The sequence below is a fragment of the Theobroma umbraticum genome, unplaced genomic scaffold (assembly GCF_002168275.2).
Source record: "Theobroma umbraticum cultivar Fairchild unplaced genomic scaffold, ASM216827v3 scaffold_86.0, whole genome shotgun sequence".
Taxonomy (NCBI): Eukaryota; Viridiplantae; Streptophyta; class Magnoliopsida; order Malvales; family Malvaceae; genus Theobroma; species Theobroma umbraticum.
In genome coordinates, this window is record NW_018397263.1 from 6903715 (window position 1) to 6930725 (window position 27011).

The 27011-nt window shown below is 32.7% G+C and overlaps 1 protein-coding gene and 1 non-coding gene across 2 annotated transcripts; both read left to right on the top strand.

Moving 5' to 3' along the window:
- The first annotated feature begins 478 nt into the window (after positions 1–478).
- On the top strand, positions 479–3819 carry GLC (HXXXD-type acyl-transferase family protein). Its single transcript, XM_021433553.2, has 2 exons — positions 479–1077; positions 2745–3819. The coding sequence occupies exons 1-2, from the start codon at positions 622–624 to the stop codon at positions 3645–3647; spliced, it is 1359 nt and encodes a 452-aa protein (XP_021289228.1). The 5' UTR covers positions 479–621; the 3' UTR covers positions 3648–3819.
- Positions 3820–20288: 16469 nt separating this feature from the next.
- Positions 20289–20395, top strand: LOC149526946 (small nucleolar RNA R71). Its single transcript, XR_016351501.1, has one exon. It is a non-coding gene; the product is annotated as a small nucleolar RNA R71 (small nucleolar RNA).
- Positions 20396–27011: the final 6616 nt, after the last annotated feature.

Sequence of the window (27011 nt, forward strand, 5' to 3'; positions counted from 1 at the left end):
TGTTTTAAAATTTTTTTCCATAGTATTGGTGATACCTTCATGTACTGGTTCTTTGGATTTTTAATTTAATAAAGTATCCTTGTTTTTATAAAATAAACTCTACAAATTTTAAAAAGGGGTCAAATTATGTTGTTTTAGGGGCCACGACATAATTTCCCCTTTCTTTTAGGGGCGAAACCATCGTCGGTATGAGGATTTTCAAAAGTTTAGGAGTGTGGGGCCGAGGGGGAGGAAGGGGACCGCCAGGTCCCCCACCCCCCCTCTTTCCCTAGTTAGACTTAAACCTTGGATTGAAGGTGTTGATTCATCATTTATCAAAAGGGGAGAGGAAGAGGGTTTAATGTGATTGCAAACAAAAACCCTCTTGAGTATCCCTATGTAAAATGAAATGAAAAAGAGGGATAAACAACGTGAGATACATAGTATAAGTATAGTAGTTTTTGGCGTCGGCTTGGGCTGTATACTTTTTAACCTCCTCTCTTTACTACACGACTACATAGAGTCGAATTTGCATGCCTTGCTATACATATATATATATATATATATATATGTATATAAGCATGCCTTTCATGAACAGAGTCATGAATTAAGCAGATCTTTGACAACCCAAGAAGAGTAAGTATGGGTATCATCTGCGAAGAACCTCCATCTCTTCTCCAAGACCTCAAGATCACTATCCAAAACGTTTCTCTTGTTTTTCCATCCCAGCAAACTGAGAGAAAATCCATGTTCTTATCAAACATAGACAAAGTGCTCAATTTTCCTGTCGAGACCGTCCATTTCTTTCCGTCCCACAAAGATTTTCCTCCTCACCTTGTGGCTGAGAAGCTGAAAAACACATTAGCCAGATTGCTAGTGCCATACGATTTCCTGGCTGGAAGATTGAGGTCGAATCCTGAAACTGGTCGATTAGAGATTGACTGTAATGCAGCTGGCATCGGGTTTGCGGTGGCCTCCAGTGAGTACACAATGGATAGTCTTGGAGACTTAGTTTATCCTAATCCAGCTTTTGGGCAACTGATTGTCAAGAGGATGGATAACCTGAAACAAGATGATCAACCTCTTTGCATTGTCCAGGTAATTATTAAGAAAACAAATTTTGTAATGCTCTTACTTCCACCAAACATAATCTCACCATTTTTATTTTTTGACAATTATAAAACCTATTAATTTGCGAGAGCCTAAAACGGCTTGATTAACCTTTCATGTCAAATAGTTCCCCCTCTATAATGATTTTAAAGTTAAAGTTCATGGCCTATTCTTATCTCTTTCACCCATTAACTTTATTTATTATTTCGCTTTTATGAGTTGAGTGGTTTCTCACTTATATATGCATATACGTACGTGCTTAAAGTTAGAACATAAAATTTTTGTGGTTACTTTGCAGCTATCATCTATGCATCTATTATTAATTGCATTCTTTTCATTTGTTTAAAGTGAATGAATACTTTCTGTTTTTAATCCTACCATTAATTGCATTCCTTTCATTTGAAAAATGCACATTCACGTCCTTTTTACAATCCAAAAGACACATATAACCAGCTAACCATTTCATTTAATGGATATGACAGTGGATGTATATACTTAAGAAACGAAAAGTCCTTGCATCCTATGACACTCTAACTAACCAGTTTTTATCAATTTACCTTCTTATATTATCTCATTTTTTATTTTTTATTTTTTGTTTTCTCGTCCCAACGACTTGCATCCTCACTTTCACCCCTTGAGAGGCAAAGGGTTTGAACTGGTTTTGTCAATATGCTCTTTGACTTAAGATAGGAAAGAGGAAAAGTATAAAAAATATACCCACTCCATTCTATTGTCTCTTACTTTATTTGAATTTCATTGAGTTTAAGAAAAAATGATTGACGTTAATGTCTATTATATTAAAATTTTAAACTTTTCTTACATAGTTGATGTTCCATTTCTATTACTGTTTAAAAGTAAAATAAAATTCATAAAAAACAATTATGAATTATAGAAAAAGGAAGTAAAATAATAATAATAAGGATTCCAAAAAGGGAATTGGATATAGTTTTATATCATTTACAAAAGAAAAAATAGATAAAGGAAATGCGATAAAAAAAAAAGGAAAAGAAAAAACGAAGGGGAGTAGTATAAAAATTTTATGAGGGCCTACATTGTACATATATGATACACCCTAGCATTCCAAAGGAGAAAAATGGACCCAACAATACAACAGATATATACTTCCTGTTAGCTATAATCAACCATAAAAATTAGTGCTTAAAAATAAAATATCTATATAGCAATAATTGTGTGAGTATAGTATCTTTTCTATTACATGTTTACACTTATGGAATAATATTGGAACATCATGCCCAAACATTAATGTATAAAAGGAACTTCAAGTTTAATATTAACATGAAATTTTAAATTAAGAAGAAATTGAAGATTTTAAGGTCATTACGCCCTCACAAATTTGGTTATGGTTAACAACAGATATAGTTTTATTTATTTATTTATAAGCCATGAGGCCCACTACTTAGTAATACGGTCCAAGTTCAGTTCTACATCTAAAAAACACTCATGTTTGAAAGCCTTGTCATATAGCCTATTTATTAGCTAGAGGACACATCGCTTAGACATTTCATTTCAAGTATTAGTGTTGAAAGGGAAAGAATTAAAGGTTTGAACTGTAAATACGGCTCATTAAAATTTACAATCATCATCATCTTCTTTAATTTATTATATGTGTGAACATCTATGTCCGTTCTCGATAGGTGACCTCCTTTACATGTGGTGGCTTTGCCATGGGCATGTTTACCAACCATGTGACTTTTGATGGGTTAAGCTTCAAAATATTCTTAGACAACCTGGGCGCCCTGGCTGCTGACAAACCCCTGGCTGTCATCCCATGCAATGACCGTGAGCTCCTAGCCGCTCGATCCCCGCCATGTGTCAGCTTCCCCCACCTTGAGCTGGCCAAATTCGTAGACTCAAACGTTAACCCTCCCGTCTTTGATGCAACTTCCGAAGCCCTAGACTTCAAGGTTTTCCGGCTGACGTCGGGCAACATTGCCCACCTCAAGGAGAAGGCCAAGGCGTCTGGCGGAACACACAAGGACGCGCGCATTACGGGATTCAACGTGGTGACGGCGCTTGTATGGCGTTGCAAGGCCTTGTCATGGGACGAAGAAACCACGCAAGGGAGCAATAATAATGCTGATAGGGAGTCCACATTGCTGTACGCGGTAAACATAAGGCCTAGGCTGATCCCTCCACTGCCAAGATCATACACGGGAAACGCAGTGTTAACTGCTTATGCGACGGCCAAGTGCAAGGAGATAGAGGAATGGCCATTTTCAAGATTGGTGGAGATGGTGTCGGAGGGAGCAAAAAGAATGACGGATGAGTACGCAAGGTCTGCAATAGACTGGGGAGAGATATACCAAGGTTTCCCGAATGGTGAGTTCCTGGTTTCGTCCTGGTGGAAACTAGGATTTGATGAGGTGGATTATCCATGGGGGAGGCCTAGGTATAGTTGCCCTGTGGTCTTCCACAGGAAAGACATTATCTTGCTATTCCCCGATATTGATGAAAACAATGGGGTCAATGTTTTAGTGTCTCTACCCAGCAAGGAAATGAGCAAGTTTCAAAGCCTTTTTCTTAACTACTTGGCTTAATATACGACTTAAGAAACGGATTAGTTTCAGTACCTGTGTGTTGTTTCTTGTAGTGAATCCTGGCATGTTTGTATTGTAATTGTGATTTGTATGTTGTAACTGCAACTGGACGACTGCATGTGGTTGTGGTTACATATGATGACTATTGCTTAATTTATGATTTTACTAGCAATCAGCAAATGTCCTGTGTTGTTGTTGAATATATTAATTCCTGTGCACATTTATAAATTAATATGGTTCTCAGTTAAGTGATTATTTAATTAAGTATCCCAAATCTCCTAAGTGTTCCAAACATTCAAAGTTTTCGTAAGGATTTTATTTATTCATTTATTTTTTCTCACGCAATTAATGACACTGCAATACAAATAGAATCTTGTTAGGGAAATCTTAATCCCAACAAGAGAAAACAGGGAATCCGGCTAAAAAAAAAAACATTTAATAATCACGTAAAAAAATTACAAAAAAAAAGGGGACCTGATGAAGTTTTAACATAGAAGTAACAAGAACACCTCCATTGAATCATGGAGGAGAATTTAAAGCAAGAGAAAAACAGGGGAGGTACCGCTCTGCTACTGGCTTAGTAATTTATTTGGTTATCATCAAACCAATTACAGGACCTGATAAAGAAACATCACCCTTCCACCCACACCTATCCTTGCTAGCGCATCACCAAACGTATTGGCTCTGTTTATATATGGAAAATAAACGCTAACTAGAGATTTCATTCTCTGTAGATGTATACGGAATGCTTCAACAAGTATATTTATGTGTGTGTGTGTGTTTTTATTGAATCATAACTAAAGTTCTTACTTCTTTTTTTTATTCAACTAGCAATCTAGGGAAAACACATACAATGTGGTAATTGAAACCAAACGAAGAGAGATTCCATAAACTACTTGGCTTAAAAAGTAATGCCATTCTTTGGTTTTGTGATTCTTAAAATAATAATAAAACATCAGAATAAGTATGAGTCGCAACTTGTGAGTTAAAATATTCAACCGTTCGACATGCAGAGGAGTAGTCACCAATATTTTTTTTATTTAAGTGAAATTCATCATCTAATTAAATTTATTTAATATAATGAGATCATATGTTTAACTTAGGTTCATTAAAAAAGATAGATTCCAGTCTATGAAATAAATTGAAGTCTAAGCACCCTTAGGATGCTCGTCTAAAAAATGATTCTAATTAATCACGTATTATTTTAGTTTATCCTTGATAAATAAATCTTAACTTCATAATTAATTTTATTTAATTTCCCTATTAGCCTTGAGCTACATCATGTTTTGATTTGATAAAAATTGCATGATATCTTGATTTTAATGTTAAGCATTTGAAATTGTCTCAATCATATTTTTCATCCCCTAAAGTCACAAAATTATTTGAAAAACGATGCATCATTAGAAAATATCACAAAAGCTTTTAAACAATGAATATTTAGTTAAGTAAACAAAAGCATACATGCCTTGAATTATTGTTTGATTATAGGAGCAAGGCAAAGAAAAGATCGATAAAGAGAGGCACCAAAAAGTCAAGGAATCCTTAAGACACGAGTCAAGACTCGACTTTAAAGAAGCTCAAGTTGATCTAAAGGTAGAATGAGTGGAAAACTTGAAGAATACAAAGCCATAGTTGACCCTAGCTTGTATATAGTCGACGTTGAAGTAGAAAGTTTGAAAAATTGACAAATTACACAGGCATAGTCAACCCTAACTCCTCTATAGTTAGCCTTGGCAAGCCTGATGAGTGAAACAGAGGGAAAATGAAAGACATAGTCGACCCTCGCTTCACCATAGTTGACCACCTTAGCCCAAATTCGTAAAAAAAATACTTTTGGAAATTAGATCGAGTAAAGCAAGGTTATACTCGACTATGGAACCTTAGTTTGAGAAATTTGAAGAACTTAGTCGACCATAAAAGTATTATAGTCGACCCTCAAGCTTTAGCAACTATCATATTTAATTCAAACTTGTGTCTAACGGCTCCAAACTTCAATCCAGCTATAAAAGGATGCCTTTCAGTAATTTTGTAGTAAGAAAAGACCAGCTCTCACTAGTAAAACCTTAGAGAGAAATCTTAAAGCTTATTTTCCCTCTGTAGCCTTCATCTTAGTCTTTCATCAAGTTTTGAAGAATCATTCACTTGAAAATCCTTTAGAACATATTTCTTTTCTTTGTATCCAATCTTAAACTTCTTAGCATTTGGCCTTTGCAAGGCATTTTCTTTCTATACCTTGTGCTCTTCTTGTAAAACTTTTAGCTTAACCTTGACCAGTTATTTGGTTTATAGTTGAGCCTATTAAAAACCATTACTGAAGGTTTCCATTTGCTCCTGTGAAAAAGTGTTGTTAAGGGTTTCATTTGCTCACATAAAAAATTGTGTTAGTGCAATAAGCTCAATATAAATATTTCCAATAAGGGGTGAATTGGAACATTTTAAATTTTTAAAAATTTCTTTTCAATTTTAAAAAGTAAAGTTCCTTCAAGTCAAATCCCTTTTTTGAGAGTAAATAAGAGAATTGATTTCTTATCAAATACAAAAGGTTAAAAACACAAATGAAATCAAGGAGTGAGAAGAAAAATCAACACAATAGTTTTTATAAAGGTTTGGCCTCCTAGCATATGTCCTCTCCTTTAGATTTACTAAGAAGTTTAAATTCAATCAAATAATAATTGCTTCAAGATAAAAGAATTAAAAGTAAGAGATATTACCTACTCCGTGCTAGGAATATACTTGATTATTCTCTTTTATTACTTGTAGTAAATTCACCACCACTCCAATTGTTGGAATTCCTAACCAAGGTAAATCACCACTTATTCTCTAAGAATCTTTCAATCTCGAACCTAAACTAGGCTAGGTATGGAATACTTTTTAAGATGGTAACCAGATAATTTTCTCTTAATTTCTTCTATGGCAATTTTTCTTTACATGAGGCTTATAGAAAATTGCTAGAGCAAAAAGGAAACATAGAGAGAAATGGAGGAGTTTGGCTATCTCAAAAGAAAGTGGCTTGGATTTTGGTCAGAATCGTATATTTACAATGTGATTTTCGACCCCATAAAAAAAAGAGATATTTCTCTCTTAGAACTCTTTTTAATTTAATTAATTAAAATTAAATTAACATTTTCCACCTATAATTATAATTAAATAATTATTTATTTAATTCTAATTACTGGTCCATGTCAATTAAGATTATTCTATTTTATTATTATCATATTTAATTAAAAATAATTAATAATAAAATAAGGAAATCCTAATCACACATGTAGTAATATAATTATCTCATAATTATAATTAATTATAAATAAAGAATTAACAATTTTAATTCTTATAGTTATAATTAAATATCATCCATTATTATTTTTGTTTATAAGTCAATAATTATTTTAATACATATTTTTCTATAAAAAATATTTTTACATTAAGATAATTTTGACTTACTAAATATAATATGATTTAGACAACTTTTGTCTCAATCAACCCGTATATACTAATGTTTATAGTTAAAAAAATTATATCTCATAATTACGAGATAACACTTAGTTAAGACAACACTTAGTTACTAAATTTGAACATTAATTTGGATAAATAATTAACCACGCATTCCATCTTAATCGTGTTGAGTTCTATGAAACTAAGTGGGGAATCACACTGAATATAGATATTTCAAGCTCCAATAAACATAGAATGATTTCTTAATCTCCTTAAAAATAATGCTAGTTTATTAACCATGGAATCACTGCACCATAGATTCATGGTTGCATGCTTAAGTTATCTACAATTACAAGAAATATTAAAAATGTAAAATTTAATATTGGTTTGTCCAATTACAAACCTTATATTGTGGATCCTTATAGCCATCCAATGGCAAAGGTGAATTTACCGTTTTACCTTTTATGTCAATTTTTTTCCTAGTCTTAGATTTCATCCAATTGGTGATGCAATACTCAAGATCTAATTTTTTGAGTATTAAGATGTGATGAGTAGCTAATTCATTAATCTACTAAGCCTAGGTTAAATCACCAATATTCTTGAAATCACTAAAAGTGATATTAATACTATAAACTCTAATATTTGGATATATGTTCTTCGATGTGCACGTCAATTATAATCTTATATCAAATCTTATAAAGAGATAAAATATGAGTCCACTATCCATTAGGATTGCAATTCTAACAAAAGTGAATGATACATAGGTGTGAAATTAAGATTTAGGGAAACGACCTAACTTAAACTTAAGTCTTATGTGATTCCAATTCACTTTATAATGTCATTACTCAAAGTCAACTACTCCATTGATTTTTGAGTCATCATTCTCTTTAAGTGAATCACATTGTTTTCATTGGAAGTAATCTGGACACGACAATCTTAACTTAATAAAGTGACCGGTTTTATTACTTAACTATGAACAATTTTACACTCTGTTAAAATACTTGTCTCCTATGTATTCCTCTTTATACAAATGCATTTTAATTCCTCATTAGAATCTTGGCATCTTTATAACTAGATAATAAATACTTACTTAAAACAAACTCTTTGTCTTATTTATTAAAATGAAATTTCATTACAAATAAAATAAATGAAATTGAACATGAGAATATACTTACTTTCCAAGACACCATATTCTCAAATTCCTAACAATCTCGTACTTTCCTAAAGCAAGTATGACATATCCCTTATTCTAAAACATTCTAAGTGACCTTTGAAACTCTTTTGTGTTAAAGTCTTTGTGAATGGATCAATGAGGTTCTACTCTGTTGGAATTTTCTTCACAAGTTCTTTTTCATGTTGTATGATCTTTCAAATGAGATGATACTTTTTTTCAATATGTTTTGCTGCTTTGTGATTCTGCAGTTCTTTTGAATTAGCCACTGCTCCACTGTTATCATAATAGAGTGTTTGAGTTAGCTGCTACTCCACTGTTATCTCAGTAGAGTGTAATGGGCTTGTTCACATATGGAATTACTTCAAGGTCGATAAGGAACTTACGGAGCCATACTTCTTCCTTTGCCACTTCACAAGCCATAACATACTTTGCATCCATAGTCAAGTTTGCACTATAAGATTACGTTACATTCCTTTAAACTATGGTTGCTCCTCCTATGGTGAAAACAGATTCTAATGCCAATTTCTTAGAATCAACATTAGATTGAAAATCCAAATCTGTTGACCCTGTTACCATAAGGTCACTTCCATGATATACAAGCATGAAATTCTTCATCCTATGAAGATATCTAAAAATGCACTTGACTAGAGTCCACTGCTTCATGCTTGGGTTAGATTGAAATTTGCTAACCAATCCAACTATATAGCAAATATCTGACCTAGTGAACAACATAGCATACATGAGACTTTTACCAGTAAATGCATATAGAATCTGTCTCATGTTTTCAACTTTCTCTAGAGTTTTAGGTGACATATATTTAAAAGTTTGATTTCATGTCTAAAGGGTATAAAGCCCTTATTGGAATCTTGTATAGCAAACTTGGCCAAAATCTTGTCTGTGTAGGATGCTTAGGTTAATGTTATCTACTTGTTCTTATGATCCCTGAAAAGTTTAATCCTTAGAACATGGATACCTTTTCCCAAATCCTTCATATTGAAATGTTTGTTTAGCCATCCTTTAACTATTGATAATATTCCTACATCATTCCTAATGAGTAGATGTCATCAATATAAAGAACCAAGAAAACAATCTTTTAATCTTGTATCCTATTATAGATATAAGGTTCATCAACATTTTGTTGGAAACCATATGATTTGATAGTAGTGGGAAAGTTGCGAGATAACTAGAGAGATACATGGGTTTGGGAGAAAACATGATTGCACTATTAGATGAACATGAAAATGACTCTATTACAAATAAACAAGGTATTAATGATGTACATGTTGAGGAATGGCATAAGGCAATGAAATTTAAGTTCGACTTCATGGATTTGAACAAAGTCTAGACTCTAGTAGATCCATCCGAAGGGATAAAACCCATAGGATGCAAATGGATTTGCAGAGAAAAAAAGAAAGTGATAGGAAGGTGGAGACCTTCAAGGCTAGACTAGTGGTTATGGGTTTTAACTAAAGAGAAGAGATTAACTATGAAGAAACCTTCTTGTTGGTTGTTATGCTTATATCCATCAAGATCCTTTAGTACATAACTACACATCTTGATTATGAGATATGGTAGATGGATGTCAAGATCGCATTTTTAAATAGAGATTCTGAAGAGCATATTATATGGCTCAACCAAAGGGTTTCATTAAAAAAGGCTACAAGCATAAAGTCAGTGAATTGCATAGGTCCATTTGTGGACTTAAGAAAGCATTTAGGTCTTGGAACATAAGATTTGATACTACTATCAAATCATATGGTTTCTAACAAAATGTTGATGAACCCTATGTCTATAATAGAAAACAAGATAAAAGAGTTGTTTTCTTGGTTCTTTATGTTGATGACATTTTATTCATTAGGAATGATATAGGAATGTTGTCAACAATCAAAGGTTGGCTAAGAAAACGTTTCAATATGAAGGATTTGGGAAAAGCTATCTATGTTATAGGGATCAAACTTATAAAGGATCGTAAAAACAAGTAGATAACATTCACATACAAGATTTTGGCCAAGTTTGCTATGCAAGATTTCGGCCAAGTTTGCTATGCAAGATTTTAATAAGGGCTTTATGCCCTTTAGACATGGAATCAAACTTTCTAAGGATATGTCTCCTAAAAGTCCAGAAAGAGTTGAAAACATGAGAAAGATTTCATATGCATCTGTTGTCAGAAGTCTCATGAATGTTATACTATTCACTAGGGTAGATATTTGGTTCACAGTTAGATTGGTTAGAATTAACCAAGATATCTCACAACCACAGTATGATGTTCAGGTTGTGTTTCCATTTCAATCCTTAAATCAGATTGTGTTATGCCATCATCAAATTAACTTTTAAATTTGAAAGATTAGAGAATTTTTCTAAGATAATTTTACTTCTACGTTTGTGATTTCTCACAAACTCTTCCTTTAAAAAAGTGGCATTTACACTCGTAAAAACTTTCTTATCCTGAGGACTGTAGAAGGAATAACCTCTTGTTCCCTTTGGATACCTTGCAAACAAGCACACCTCAGTCTTTGGTTTTATCTTTGTGGACTTAAGCTTTAAAACATATGGAGGACACGCCCAAGTTTGTCGATGACATTGTTGTCTAATTTTCACGCAAGTGCACATTATTGCAAACAAGTAATACATTGATAAATAGAGTATCAGTCCCACAAGGATTTGTTTCAAAAATTTTTATTAAGTACTAAAGTATTATAACAAATCAATCTTATTTAAGTAACTGAAATGGATAAAAAATTAATTAAAGTAAAATTTAAAATAAACACTAAATTGACCCATAAATATTAAATATAATTAAGAAAGACAATAGACTAAAGATTTAGGACTAGGGGTTCATACAACACTTCACCTAATATTAGCTTCACTAATTATTTACCTTCCTGGGTGGTTTTACTAATCTAGGATCCAAAACTATGTACAAGTCTTCATCGAGATGCTTATAGATATACCTAACTTAATTAGTTCGCTATAAGTCTATATGAATCAATTAAATTAAGTTCATTAAGCTGATGTCCTAATTTGGCTATATATGGCAATTGGCGTATGTTTTCTTGAATTGTGAATCAAATCACCTAAGTGACGTGAGTATATATTATTCAAATCTTAGTTCAATCTAAAATTTCTACGTCAAGTCTCAATTAGATTCACAAATCAATTGATTTTTAATGAAGCAATTAAAGGCACTGAGAACATATTTGAATAAGCAAAACTATACCTATTCATGATAAATAAAATAGAAACTAATATTCAAACTACTTGTCAAAATCCACCATAATCTTAGAAAAATAAATTAGTTCATGATATTTAAAGTAAACACTATCCAAAGAAATTTAGGCATGAATTCAAGTAAAAAAAAATAAGATTAACACAAAATAGAGAAAGAAACTAATGTTGAAGCTTTGTGTTCTAGAATCTCTCTCAATTGCTCTTGTTTTCTTGCTTGATTCTTAGCTCAAAATCTCCAAAAAAGTTGATGTCGTCCTCTCCTTAAATTCTCTAAAAAATATCCTTTCAATAGGTTTAAATTTAGTTAATTTCCAAATTCCCACATATGAATTCATTTCTGGAAAGCAGTGTGGTGTCGCAGCCATGCTTCCTTAGTGTCACGACACTGTGTTGTTTTTGTGGCATGACCACATTTTGGCCTTGGGATTTTTTATGGTGCACTCCATTTGTCCAACACTAAGGCCATTCTCTTCACAGTGCTGTAGCCTTAACTTCCTTAGCACTGCAACCTTCACAAACTCAAGGCCGCAGCCTATAGTTAACATTCTGCCTTGTGCAGAACTACATCCATATATCATTTTCCAATGCTATTTTCTCCTAGATCGGATCTAAACTAGGTAAAGTACTAAACATGAATGTTCTTTCCAAAGGAACAAGAATTGAATCAATTGGACTTTTTTAGCTCAAGTTATCCTCAAAATACTTTAGCATGTACGATTGAAGCCATAATGATAATTGTGCGGTTTTTCGTCTAATGAACCTTTTTCGTCAAATATCCTACAAAAGCAATGAGAGAAATCAACAATAACTAAGCATAAAGTAAATTAAAGCATAAATAAAGTAAAATTAAACTAAAATAACTTAAATTAGCTACTCAACATGTAGTTTAATTTAAACTAGAAAACCATCTAAAATGCTAAAATCGGAACCTAAAACCTCAAAGATCTAGCTACTTCAAACCCAAAACGTGTTAAAATAGCTCTATATAATAGAGTTATCACACCTCCAAGCTTAAGATTTTGATAGTCCTCTAGCGAAACATGAAATAAGATGCAACAACCTAAATGGAGAAAAACTTTTAACTAGAAATCAATTGCACCATTTCATTAATCTCCTTTTATATCCTTAAAAGTTAATCCATGTTCTCAACTCTAAGCAACACACAAATATTATTAAAGTTCATGTTTTAATTCCAGTGCAAGCTTATCATCCAGTGGATTTCCATATGTGTGTGCAATCTTTCCACCTAAAACTTTATACAGTCCGGATAAGTATAAGTTCATGTAAGATTCAAATTAATAATTGAATTCCATAAGTTTGCTTGTTATCTCTCTCTCCACTAATATAGACTAACACTAAGTTAAAGATCAATAGGACTTCAATTAGCCTGTAATGTATGGTTAGGGTCAAGATGGGATAGAATAATGTGTAGCTCAAATCACCCAAAAAGATGGGTTAATCTAGGACCTATTTAGAGCTTAATTTTCCTTCACCTAATAGACCATTTTTCTTTTTCTTTTTCTTTTGTTCAACACTTCAATAATTTTTTTCCTTTTTTCCTATTTGTTTTCAATTTCACACCCCCAAACTTATTCATTTTATTGGGTAGTGAGATGAATATAACCATACTTTTGAACTTTTCATCATTTTTTCATCTTTACTACCTTTTTCACTATTTAGCTCCTAATACTTCGTAAATGGACTTATGCACTTAAGAATGAAAGATACAAAAATTAGAATTATTTATTCAAGGGTCTAAGCTAAAAATTAAAAGTGCAAACAATGAAATAATTTCATTAGTCTCTAATGGGAAAACTAGGAATAAATTATGTAAAGGAAAGCTAAAAATGCTCAATCGGACCAAAGATGGCCTAAATCATCTCCTTAACTAAGTATAGCCTAGGATTTCGCCATGAAAGAGAATCAAACAAATTCTAGAACTCAATACATAATTCAAAAATTCACATTCGCATAGACCTTCTCTAAATATGTACAATGAATCTAAGCAAAAGACAGAATGCTGAAAATATTGAAATCTCATCCTAACAATGAAACTTGGCATAAGAATTTACATAACACTCAAACAATATCCACACTTGTCAAAGAATCAAGAAATAATATAATGAAGTTCTCATCATTGGAAAGCTAAATTAAAAAAATTGGCGCAATTAAATCTAGCTCAAGTTTTTAAAACATGCATAACATTAAAAAAATTAACGAAATTAAACTAATCTAAAAATATCACAAAAACTAATAACAATAAAACCCTCCCAAAAACTTAAATTGCACATTGTGCTCAATGTGAAAGGTTAAAAAAATGATAAGGCAAATAAACTCCTCTATTAATGGCAGTAGTGCATTAAAAGTTCTAATTTTCTTTTTCCCCATCTTCATGCTTTCCAAACTTGCATACTCAACAAAACAAGCTCGGGAAACGTTATAACTACTTATTTAAAAAGAAAAATAAAAGCTAACTAAAATAACAACTAACTCTTAAGAGGATATGGCTTGAGTTGCCTCCTAAGAAGTGCTTCTTTATAGTCACTAGCTTGACTATGATACCCTTTTTTTCACTTCTTTATCACCACAATAATGCTTGAGGCTTTGTTTCATTACCTTGAATGCTTTTATAAGCATACTAAAAATCTCAATATAGACATAAGACAAAACATTTTCTATTTTAAAGGTTTCCACTAATATGGTTGAAGTTGCCATGGTAAAGGATGGTGGCATGAAATCAAGAGTACTACTTGCTACACAACCTCAAAATTAGGATCATTGGAAGGTCGTGGATTATGCTAATCATAACATTGCTTAATTTTGAGATGTGATGGTGATGGCTCTAACTCAAGAGTTGGTGCTGGATTACTTATAGGTGGTGGAGTAGGATTATCTTTACCTTCATCTACTAAGTCCACTTAATAGCAATGAGTTGTGGAGGAAAGGTGTTTAGTTGTACTAAACATAGTAAATTCAACTATCTCTTCTCCAACTCTAAAAGTTGTTCTATCCTCCTTTATGTCATGACTCATCCCGGACGTCCGTGACCCATGCACACGTCCAGCAAGAAAGTCCACTTGAATCGAGTAAGCCTTAGAGTTCAAAATCATACAACATAAATGCCAGGGGATTTAATAATCAAATATTCATAATAAAATTCAAATATGATACATTATCCTTGGTTCACAATCCACAGACAAATATTCATAAGGCCATAAATTGGCCATCCAAGGTGGGTTCATACATATAAACCCTTACACAAGTCCTTATGGCACAACATGCCTACATATACAGCAAATTAAGTACGAAGTGGAAGCTCGTGATTGATGCAACAGACACAGCAAGTGGAGACCTACTATATGCTAAGATCGGTCTGTTGTTGGATAACCTTTACCACACAACTATGTGGCCTATTTATCTACACATGGTATACAAATAGGTGAGTACCCAAATGCTTAGTGAGTGGTGTAGAAAATCAAATTCATATATATTAAACACATATATAAAATATATGCACCATTCATGCATCTAGATGTTTTGGCAAACACCTTTAAATATAAGGCATATCATAATCCCTAAAGTCTCTAATGTAAAGGCATGTCATCATCCTCAATGTCTCCAAAGATCATCATGCTCATCATTAGACTTACTTTCGAAGCCAATCAAAGTTATTCAATCATTCTTTATGACACACTCTAGTTGCCGAAGTATCACATAATATTCATATCATATTTATCTAAGCTTCTCCACGACTATCTCACATCATATGCAAACCAAGTCAATGAGTGTGTTCCCCTAGACATAGTCAAATCACACATGTTGGCCAACCAATGAAGAATGAAATCACGTTCAGGGCAAAGCCACTGGTGGAGAATAAAAAACACATGTGTTGAAGCAACGTGTAGAGAATCAAGTCATCGACCGGAGTAGTCTCGCAATGGTCATCATCACCTAAAGCAATCTTAGACAAGTGGCATCAAAGCACTACAGATGGGAATCACAGGTGAGACTAATACCATTATCCCTGTTTACCACCATCATTGTAGGCACACAAAGATCATAGGGGACTAGAACTCCACTCAACCATAAATTGGATCAACATTTGGAATTCATCCTTCGAACAAAAATACAAATCCACAAAGAGGCCATCATGCCTTTATCATGTCACATATCCACAATATATCACACACCATGTTTATCGAGCTTCAATTGTCTATAGTTCATTTAAGTTCTAAGTGCCTCTATGTCTCCAAGGCATCATTTGATTGAATCCTCTTAAAATCTTATTTGACTAGGGTGATCTACTCCTAGGCATTCATGAACACCTCTATACATCCTACTCTAAGTTGACACAAGATAGGCCACCCATGTAGCTCACATCACAGCACCTAAACACTCAATCCATATTTTAGTTCTCTAACTTAGGCACTTACATCTAGGCAACCATACACACACACACACACACACACATATACACATTCCATTCTAATACCATTGCAGTGCCTTTATCAAGGTGTCATGCATCACATGCATTTTTAATTAAACCCATTCATAGTGATAAACTAGAGGTACGCATAACCAAGATTCAATTTTTAGCCTCTAATCATCTTTCAGGTCAACAACAAGTTCATTTAACTCTGTTTCCTTTTCAAACACATCAAAACATCAAAATTTTAATTAAATCTTGGCTTCCAAAAAATGCTAACATTTCAAAGATAACCAACTTTAATATATAAGCTCCATGCTTCAACAAATGATCTAAATCCTTACCTCAGATGCTAGACTACACAATTCCTAGTTCCAAATCCTTAGCAAAATCAAGGGAGTAAATCTCTCCAAAGTTGGACCAAATCGAATATAAGTTATTAACCGATTAAACTAAAAATCAATTACTAAAAATGCTCAACCTGCTAGGAATCGACCTCATGCTCAAACATGAGAAATAATTAATTAATTAAAATATAACATAGTAAAAAAATAAATTAATATTTAATCAAAAAAATAGTCAAATCCTACAAGATCAATGTTTGTGTTTTTCATGCAACTTTCAAATAAATTACAAGCACTCATAGGTTTAAGAGTTACATACCTTACTCTAGATATCGTAATCAAGAGCCAGTTAAATCTAAAATCTTTGCTTCACCTTTAAGATTTGTAAAATCTTCAGCCACCTAAGTGTTTGGCCTCTAACAGTAACCCATACAATGACTGAATAAGACCTTTTCTAAGGTAGGATTTTACTTGTGCTAGCAAGTTTTGTTTTTAAAACAAAGGAACCAAAATTCTTGCCGAATCTTTTTTTTTCAGACAAAGAAAAATATTTTTTTCTTTTCTTATCTTATGAAACAACTGAAAATTGGTTGGAGGTTTTCAAGTCTTTTAGTTTGCTAATACAACATATTTATACAGCCAAACTAATTTGTAACCCTAAATACAATAGTTGTATTTTAATTAAATTAAGTCTCTGAGAACTTAATTAATTTTTCACTTTATTTTGGTCTCTTTCAATTAAGTCCAACTTAATTAAATTATCCTTATTTAATCTCAATCATGTCATTTAATATGTTTGACCCATTAGGCTTCTAACATTTTGGCAATAAATATAAATTATAATCAAATATCAATTTGATAATTAATTAATATTTATAGATCATGAGTGGCATCTAGCAATACATCATGACCATCCAAATGTTAGAGAGTCAATTAAAGAATTGGACAAAGCCCTTCAGTGATAAGCCTCTCAGTGCAATACAGTCCTTTCATCAAATATTTCGGATATGTCATTAAGCATGCCTCGATGTCTACTTATGACATTCCATATTAGTTCTCATAATTCATGAACCTTATGATTTTAGGAAACTAATTTTTCTCAAATTCATCATGCTTTGCTAAAGACTTTATACAAGTTAATCAAGAATTGAGAACAAGTGAGATACATCCTTTCATATCACTTAGGGTGATGAATCATCTCTTGACCACTCATTCACCTTCACATGGTTTATGGCATACCCAAAAACATCCTGTTTAGGTATTTGGATGCTTCCCAACCTGTAAGGGTAAAATCAAAGTATGTCATTCCCCAAACAAGATGACTTGGTGTCTCAAGTCTAAGGAATAGTTTCATGACTATCACCTGAGAACATTTTTCATAAACACTTGAGTGAAATACCAAATAGAGTTCTCATAGCGGGTCATGTTCAATGAACTTGTTCTTTAATAAGCACCTATATGTTATCCTCAAGTATCCCATATACTTCAATCTATGAGATTGATTACTTACTTCCCAAATAAGAAGGCTTAATATGTACCAATCTTTGAGCATTGCCAATGCCCTGTCTTGACAATACAATGACTAGGAATAATTTTAAGAACATGGCTGATGCATAGTGATCTCATAATTATAACAACTTTGTAATTCTCTTGCAAGGCCTTTATGTTCCATGGGTTTCATCTAATTAATACTTAATAACTCTTTTTATTGTAGCACTAACATAAAGGAAAACCTCTATCACATAAAATTATGCGATTAAATATGCATTAAATGACAATATATATTCTCTGACCAATCTAATTAGCTCAAGGGCATATACCAACACCATCTTACCTCCAAAAGTGTTTCCTAAGCTCTAATCCACCCCAAATGGCTCCCAATTTCATTTTGGAGGTTAAGGTTTTGGGTTTTAGAGAGAAAAAGAGAGTTTGTTGAAATATGGCTAAAATGGCCCAAAATCACCTTTTTGTTTTTATGTTTCTAGACTAATCTATCATGCTTAGCATTTATTGATAGATGCCACTAAATTATGTTGCCATTGACCTTCATCTATTGATAGATTATGCACTAGCCCTACTTTTATCCCTTATTATTTAGCCATCTATTGATAGATTCATGAATTTATCAATAGTTTCTGAGTTCTTTGCTTTACAGAGTTCTCGAGTGGTCATCTATCAATAGATAAGGCAATCTATCGATAAATGTTCATCCATCTTGTTTTTCTAAGCCTTTTATCTTTGTATCTATTGATAGATGTAGAACATCTGTCTATAGATCATGCCCAGAATGCACATTTCCACTTTTTCAAGCCTTTAAATTCATTCCTAAAGCTTCCAATTTTTTTCCCTTCAACCAAAACATTTCCAATTATTCATATACCTCAATTTCATACATAAACATCTTCAATTATCGCATCAAATAAAAATCAAAACTTCAAATCATAGGATTCATCTCATATTTTTTCCAAAAATTCACCAAAGTGTTTATATATACACCTTTAAACACTTCACATACATAATATATCACCAAAGTCCTTAAAGTACCATATATTTTATAATTCATTCTCAATTAACTTAATTTACATAAAAAATTAGGGGTGTTACACTTTACATCGATGAGTGAGCCTGCAGTAGCCAATAATAGACGTCCTAGTATGATTGGAACCTCTTGATCTTCTTCCATCTCAAGTACAATGAAGTCCATTAAAATGTATAACTTCCACACTTTAAGCAAGACATCTTTTACAATCTTAAAGGGTTTCCTTATTGTCCTATCTACTAGTTGTAAGGTGATTATAATAGGTTGAATCTCCATCAGTCCAAGTCTCCTAAAAATAAATAACAGAATAATTGAGACATCAGCACTCAAATCGCACAAAGCTTTCAAAACATTAGCATTACTAATGGAGTAAGGGATAGAAAAACTCCCTGGATCCTTAAGCTTTAATGGAAGCTTGTTTTGGATTAACATGCCACACTCTTCAATGAGTGTAATTGTCTCAAAATTCTTTAATTTCTTCTTCTTTGTTAATATGTCCTTCAAAAATTCACATATGATGGCATTTGCTTTAGAGCTTTTGTTAAAGGGATGTTGATGTGTAGCTTTTTGAAAACCTTGAGAAACATTTAGAAGTGCATGCCAAGCTTTTGTTTATGAAAGTACCAAGGAAATGGTGGTGGTAGTAGAGTTACCTTTGCTTCCTTCTCTTGAATTTATTTGTTAGCTATCTTAATCTTTGTTTGATTCTCAACAAGCTTATCTTAAGCTTTAGTTTGTTTAACACTACTTTCAACCCCTTTTCCACTCCTCAAGGTGATTGACATAACTCGTTCTTCAGCTTCTTTCCTAGGATTCACCTGAGTATCACTAGGTAAAGTCCCTTGAGCTCTATTGTCATATACGTCGATAAGTTGACCAACCTAAATCTCAAGGTTTTGTACTAATACTACTTGACTTGGATGACGCTATTAGTATGTGTCATGTATTGACTTAGCAAATCCTCCATAACTAGGTTTTCTTCTAAGATAGGCACTCTTGCTTGTTGTTGGAATCCTGGAGGTGGATTTGGCCTTGAAGTTGAGGATGACCCTTGATTATTGGGCCATGAGAAGTTTGAATGGTTCCTCCTCCTTGGGTTATGAGTGTTAGTGTAAGGTTTTCCTATTTAGTCCTTAAAAATTGCACTGTTTCTATCAAACTTGAAGACTGATGGCTTACATGATCATTTCCATAATATTCCCAAGGTACAAAAGGATGTTGAATGGAGTTAGTACTAAAAGATTCAAGTGTCTTGGATAAAGTTGTTACTTGTGCAAATAATGCCAAAAAAGCATCTACATTATGAATTTCAATTACTCTCTTATGCATTGATTACTCCACTAGCCACTAGTAGTTGTTTGTAGCCATCTATTCCAATAAATCTTATGCCTCATTAATTGATTTAGCCTTTAAAGCTCATCTTGCAACAACATCAATAGTAGTCTGAACATGACCACTCAAACCATTCTAGAATGTCTACACTTGAAGCCATTTTGGAATACCATGATGAAGATAATGTCGAAGTAATTCTTTATATCTTTCCCAAGCCTCAAACAATGATTCAAAATCTTGCTGCATGAATGATGTGGTATCATTCCTCATTTTTGCTATCTTAGCTAGAAGAGAGAATGTAGTAAGGGACTTTTAAGCAAGATCATCCTACATTGTTATTGAGCTAGTAAGAAGTGCATTCAACCATGCTTTAGCTTTATCCATCAATGAAAAAGGAAAAAGCCTCAAACAAATTGCATCATCCACAACACCATTGTGTTTGAAAGTACCACATATCTCCAAAAAGTTTGATATATCATCTTTTGGATCATCATTTGGTAGACCCCTCAACTGGAGTAAAGTTTGAATCATGGTGATCACGGCTAGCTTGACCTTGAAATTGTTCGCTTGAATAGTTGGCCTTCAAATGCTTGATGGAATCCCTTGCACCAATAAGATAACATAATCCTTTAAGCAATGATTTTAAGATACTAATCATTCTTGGATTTGCTATTCATCTTGTTAATCAACCATTATATTTGTTTGAGCAAAACCTTGTTGATTTTCTTATCAAAGTCTATGGAATGTTCTCTCAATTTATGGAACATAAGGTATAATCTCCAAGCTTTTTGCTCTTCTTATACAAAGACAAATCAAACATGTGAAACAGAGAAACAAAACTTAAATTAAGACTAGTCTGTAAAATTTTAATATTAACAAATAATAAAGAAAACAAAGTCCCTAGCAATGGTGCCAAAAACTTCTTGTTAATTTTCATGCAAATATAAGTTATCGAAAACAAGTAATATATTGATAAGTAGTGTATCATTCCATAGGGATTTGTACTTAAATTTTTACTAAGTATTAAAATATTATAACAAATCAATCTTATTTAAGTAACCAAAATTTGAAGAAAATTAATTAAAACAAAATTTAAAATAAATACTAAATTAACCAATAGAAATTAAATATAATTGAGAAAAGCAATAGACTAAAGACTTAGGATTATGGGTTCATTCAACATTTCTTTTGATATCAACTTCTCTAATTATTTACTTTTTTGGTGGTTTTACTAACCTAGGATCTAAAACTATGTACAAGTCTTGGTCGAGATGCTTGCATAAATACCTTACTTAATTAGTCCACTATATGTCTATAGGAATCAATTGAATTAAGCTCATTAAGTTGGTGTCTTAATTTGGCAATTGGCGTATATCTACCCAAATCATGAAATAATCACCTAAGTGACATGAACAAATACTATTCAAATCTTAGTCCAATCTAAAATCTCTCTATCGAGTCTCAATTAAATTCACAAATCATTTAACTATTGATCTAGCAATTAAAGGTATTGATTGAAAACACATTTGGATAAGCTAAACTATAGCCATTCATGATAAATAAAAGAGAAACTAATATTCAAACTACATGTTGTAATCCACCATAATACTAGAAAAACAAATTAGTTCATAACATCTAAAGAAAACATTATCTAAAGAAATTTAGGCATGAATTCAAGTAAAAGAAAATACAATTAACACAAAATAGAGGAAAAAACTAATATTGAAGCTTTGTGTTCTCAAATCTATCTCAATTAATCTTGTTTTCTTGCTTGATTCTTAGCTCATAATCTCCAAAAAAGCTGATGCTATTCTCTCCTTTAATATGCTAAAAAAGATCAATTTTCTTGGTTTAAATTGACCTACTTTCAAAATTCCCACATAGCAATTTATTTTTGGAAAGCAATGTGGCACAGCGGTCATGCTTCCTTGGTGCCGTAGTGCTATGTTGGCGTTGGCATTTGCGTTGCAACGACACAACTTCTTCAGCGCCATAGCACTTTAGCCTTGGGATTTTTTATGATGCACTCTATTTGTCCAACGCAATGGCCATGCTCTTCCTAGCACTACAGTCATAACTTCCTTAACACAGCAACCTTGAGTAACTCAAGGCCATAGCCTCCAATCAACATGATGTTTCGTGTAGAACTCCATCCATTCATCATCTTGCAAAGCAATTTTCGCCTTCATCAGATTTGAACTAGGCCAAGTGGTAAACATGAAAGTTGTAGCCTATCTTTTAGCTTTCTAATGGATCAAGAATTGCATCAATTGAACTTCTTTAGCTCAGGTTATTCTCAAAATACTTTAGCAAGTATGGTTAAAGCCATAACCATTCTAATGTGATTTTTCATCAAATGAACCTTTATCATCAAATATCCCACAATAGCTATGAAAGAAATCAACAATAACTACGTTTACAGTAAATTAAAGTATAAATAAAGTAAAATTAAACTAAAATGACTTAAATTAACTACTCAACATGTAGTCCAATTTAAACTGAAAAAAGATAAAAAAATGCTAAAATCCGAACTTAAAACTTAAAAGATCTACCTACTTAAGCCCCTAAAATGTGTCAAAATAACTATATATAATATAGTTATTAGACGTGCAGATGATTTACGCCCTATCCAAAACTACTTTGTTGTCTTAGGTATAGCCTTAGATGGTGTAAAGTTGAGTAAGTACTTAACATTTTGCATACATTATCCTTATAACTAGACTGGAAGGTTAGCATAAGACGTCATTGATCTAACCATTTCTAAATAAGTACTATTTCTTTTTTCAACTACACCATTATGTTGAGGTATTCTTGGTGCTGACAAAATGGAAATTATCCCATTCTTAGTGAGATATTGTCGAAATTCATTTGATAAATACTCACCACCTTGATTTGATCAAATTTTTTCAATTGCTTGCCTAGATGCTTTTCAACTATGGCTTTGAATTCTAGGAATTTTTCAAAGGATTCACTTTTTCTATGCATTAAATACTTAAAGCCTTGTCTAGAGTAGTCATTAATAAAGATTATGAAATATTCATAACCTCGTTTAGCTTTCACGTTCATTGGTCCACACACATTTCTGTGTACTAAGTCTAGAACATTTGGCATTCAGATGCCTTTTGCCTCAAAAGGCCTTTTGGTCATTTTTCCTTTAATACAAAACTCACATACTGGCAAAGGACCCTTAACCATGTTTAGTTGAGTACCATCCTTTATAAGCTTATTGAGTCTATTTTGATTGATATGACCTAAAAGCAGATGCCAAAGATAAATTTTATTTATGTTAGATTATTTGACTGTTTTAGTTTTAAATTGTATTGATTCTACATCATTTGCAAAATAAGTCATAAGGTCAATGAATATCTAGACTTTATTAAACCAAAAATAGAAATTAAATTCCTATAATTCTTTGGAATGTAATAAACATTTTTCAAAATTAAGATATGACCATAAGAAAATTAAAGAACAATGGCTCCCATTGCTAATGCTGAAATGAATGTGCCATTTTCCATCCTCTTATGAAATTACCCTTTACTCAATTTTCTCCTTTTTTGAAACCCCAGTAAAGAATTACAAACATGGTTAGTGGCTCTAGAATCTAGGATTCATAGAATCAACCATTGAATAAGCTTCTAATATATTTTGAAAACTCGTACCTTGTTTATTCTTTTAGATTTCAAGGTAAATGTTGCAATTTCGCTTCCAATGTTCTTTTCTCAGCACAATGGAAACATTTTCCCTTGGTGTTGTCTTTTGAAGCAATTGTTTTCTTCACGAGCTTTTCCCTTGCTCCCATTGAGCCCTTAGCACTTCTTTTATTTTCAGCTTTTTTTAACCCTTGGGTTTGGGCTTAGAATTGTAAACTACATGTGCTTCAGGCTTCTTTTTCAATTTAATAACCACCTCTACATTTTGGAGATCATTCATTAGCCCACTTACGGTGTAATCCAAGTGTGCAATTCATAATTCAATTTAAACTATGAAAATGACAAATTCAAGCTATGAATGATCATTGATATTTATGTATCAACATCTATCTTAGTACCATGTAGCTCTACCTCATTAAGGCAAGAGATTACTTTCAGCATGTAATCTCTAATAAGCTCCTTAGGTTTTTCTTGAGGTCTTTAAAAGCATTGATTGATTTCACCTTAGCAAACCTTGTTTTTGTGCCAAACATTTCATGTAGGTGCAACATTATGTTACTAGCATTACCTATGCCTTCGTGCTGCTTTTGCAATATACTATTCATAGAGACCAATATATAGCACTTAGCTAACTTGTTTGCATCATGTCACTTCTTATGATCTTTAATATCTTGTGGAGTTGAATGGGGAGTCAGTGCTTCAACTCATGATTAAAAAGAACCCATGTGATCTTGTCATAATTAAGGACGATATTAAGGCTTGTTTTCCATTCAGTATAATTATCACCATTGAAAGTGCATTTGTTTAGCAAAATTGAAAGTGGATTCATGTTTGTGATGTAGATATGTTTCTAAAAGTACATTTGAAATTATGTAACCATACAAGTTATATATATGGACTTTGAACATTTCATGATGCATATATGCATGATGATAATATATAAGACCCTTTAAATTATATTAATAGTTCAATGATCATTCACCTTTTTGCAATAAATTAATTGACTGTGGGCCATGAGAATTTACTACTAGGCAAATTGAGACCCTCCCACTCAACCATGTTACCCAATATCTTCATACATAGCATGGTTAAGTAATGCCTTCATCTGGCCCATGAAGTTTACTAAAAGAGCTATTGTAGGTAGGTTACTAGTTAATTCATGTTGAGTGTAATAACCATTATTTCATTCTTTTATGCTTTTTACATAGCGAGGCTTTATAGGAGGTCTCACCTCCTAATCCACTTAAAAGGACCTATCTTTCCAAAGACCCAATCCGTCATGATCTGGATTCATGCTTGCTTGTAGAGAGTGACATGTTTCACAGGCCAATGGCCCAACAATGGAGACCACGGACTTTAGGACTACTAGCATCCTCTTTTACTTAATATTTTTATACTTAGGGTTTTTAGTGACTTTTTACCAGATTTTCTAGATGCATATTTAGAATATTGTAAATCAAATTATGTGGTTGGTTATGTCTTCAATGAAATACTTTAGTATATAACTAGTCCATATTACCTTCTTGTCTAGGTGCAATTTAATTTCCTACATTCAATATGTATCTCATAAAATAAAACTCTTTTAAACTAAAATACAAAATGTTTGCATGCCAATCCTTAGGAGGTTGGTCCTTATTCTAGATGACATATTATCAATCAAGCAATAGCTCATACCATTCATCCGTTTTTATAAATAAATATAAACATAAGCCACATTAATGTCCATCCTAAAGAAAATTAAAAATTAAAACTTGTAAAAGAAAAGATCTTCAATCATGCTTTGCTTCCATAGCTTGTTTCCTTGGAACACCTTCCAAAATTGATGCTCTTTTGAATTTTATGATTATCTAAAAATCCTCAATTATAATATTAGTTTTAATTTTTAATTTAATTTAAAAAATAATTTTTTGTCCAATTAATTAATCGTATTAATTAATACCAAAATAAAAAATTTATTCAATCCTAGGGTAAAATAAATTATTTCTATTAATTTTCAAAAATAAAATTTTACAAAATAAATTTGGAAAAAAATTTAAAATTTTTTAAATATTCATTATAAAAATTGAGGCTTACCTCAACCTATGGGCTACGGCCAAGTGACCAAAGATTGGGTCACTCATGGGCAACAGTTGTTGCATGGCAGCAGCTTGTTGCCTCAATAGTAGCTTGCTATTGCCTAATAGCTCACAAGTGGCTACTATTTGGTAGTAGCTTGTTGCTGCAAGAAGTAGTCTTGCGACACTTGTTACCAAGCAATAGCTTGTGATGCTATTTAGCAGGTATTGTGTGTCACTAACTTAGAACTTTGCCCATGTTTCGTGCGATGTTATAGGATTGTGTATATAAAACTAGGTAAACCTTGATAAGGAATAATGGATATTAGTGCGGAAACACAAAGTAAATAAATATGAAGAAAAAGATTAGAGAGAATAACTAAGTGTTATTGTTCTAATGAGAGAAACATAAAGTACTTAAGATCTAAGGACAAAAACAAATTGCTTGATAACAAGACTTGGCAATTTTTTGCCTTACCAAAACTCTCTAAGGTGTTATTTATAATAGCCTACTCAACCTTAACCTTGGTGTGCAAGAAAACTAAATTTGCACAAAAAGAACGCCCTAAAACTATGCCTACTTGGTGAGTAAGTAATCTCACAACGAAAATTGGCAACTATTATAGAAGCCCTAGGAACTTGCTTGGTTGCCAAGTCGGTAGCATTATGCTGTCATGTCCGGCTGGTGCTTGTAGATGGACTGTTAGTGTAGCCTGCTACTGTGTGTGGGTCGCTAAGGCACTCTACTAGTGGCTTAGATTTTTACTAGACTCCTTGGTCTTGTGTGAATGCGACTTGGTGAAGTGCATTCCAAAGATGTGTGTCCCACTCATATGAGCCACTTAGGTGTATGGCTTATATCACTCCACATGTTACTCACAAGTGAGTTAGTTAGTGTGTAGTCCGCTTGTGTCTAGTCCTATAGTGCTAGGCCTAAGAGAGTGTGATGCTCATCAAGGTTAGTTTGTTGGGATGAGCTTTACAGCCAATTGGGATTGGTTAAGGTTTGATTCCAATCATGCAACAATATCATTCATGTAGAATGATTAAAGGTTTTCCTTCATTAATAAAACGTCAATTGTAATGAGTTATATGTCGAATTGGATGAAGTCTATGAGATTAACATGCCTTGTAAGGGAACTGTAATGGGTTGTAGTTATGGGATCCCTATGCATCAAAGCATAA

Excerpts from the sequence above, each read along its gene's own strand:
- GLC (XM_021433553.2), top strand. The coding sequence starts at position 622 with ATGGGTATCATCTGCGAAGAACCTCCATCTCTTCTCCAAGACCTCAAG. Across the intron at positions 1,078-2,744 it reads AACCTCTTTGCATTGTCCAG|GTGACCTCCTTTACATGTGG; the intron begins GTAATTATTAAG and ends CGTTCTCGATAG.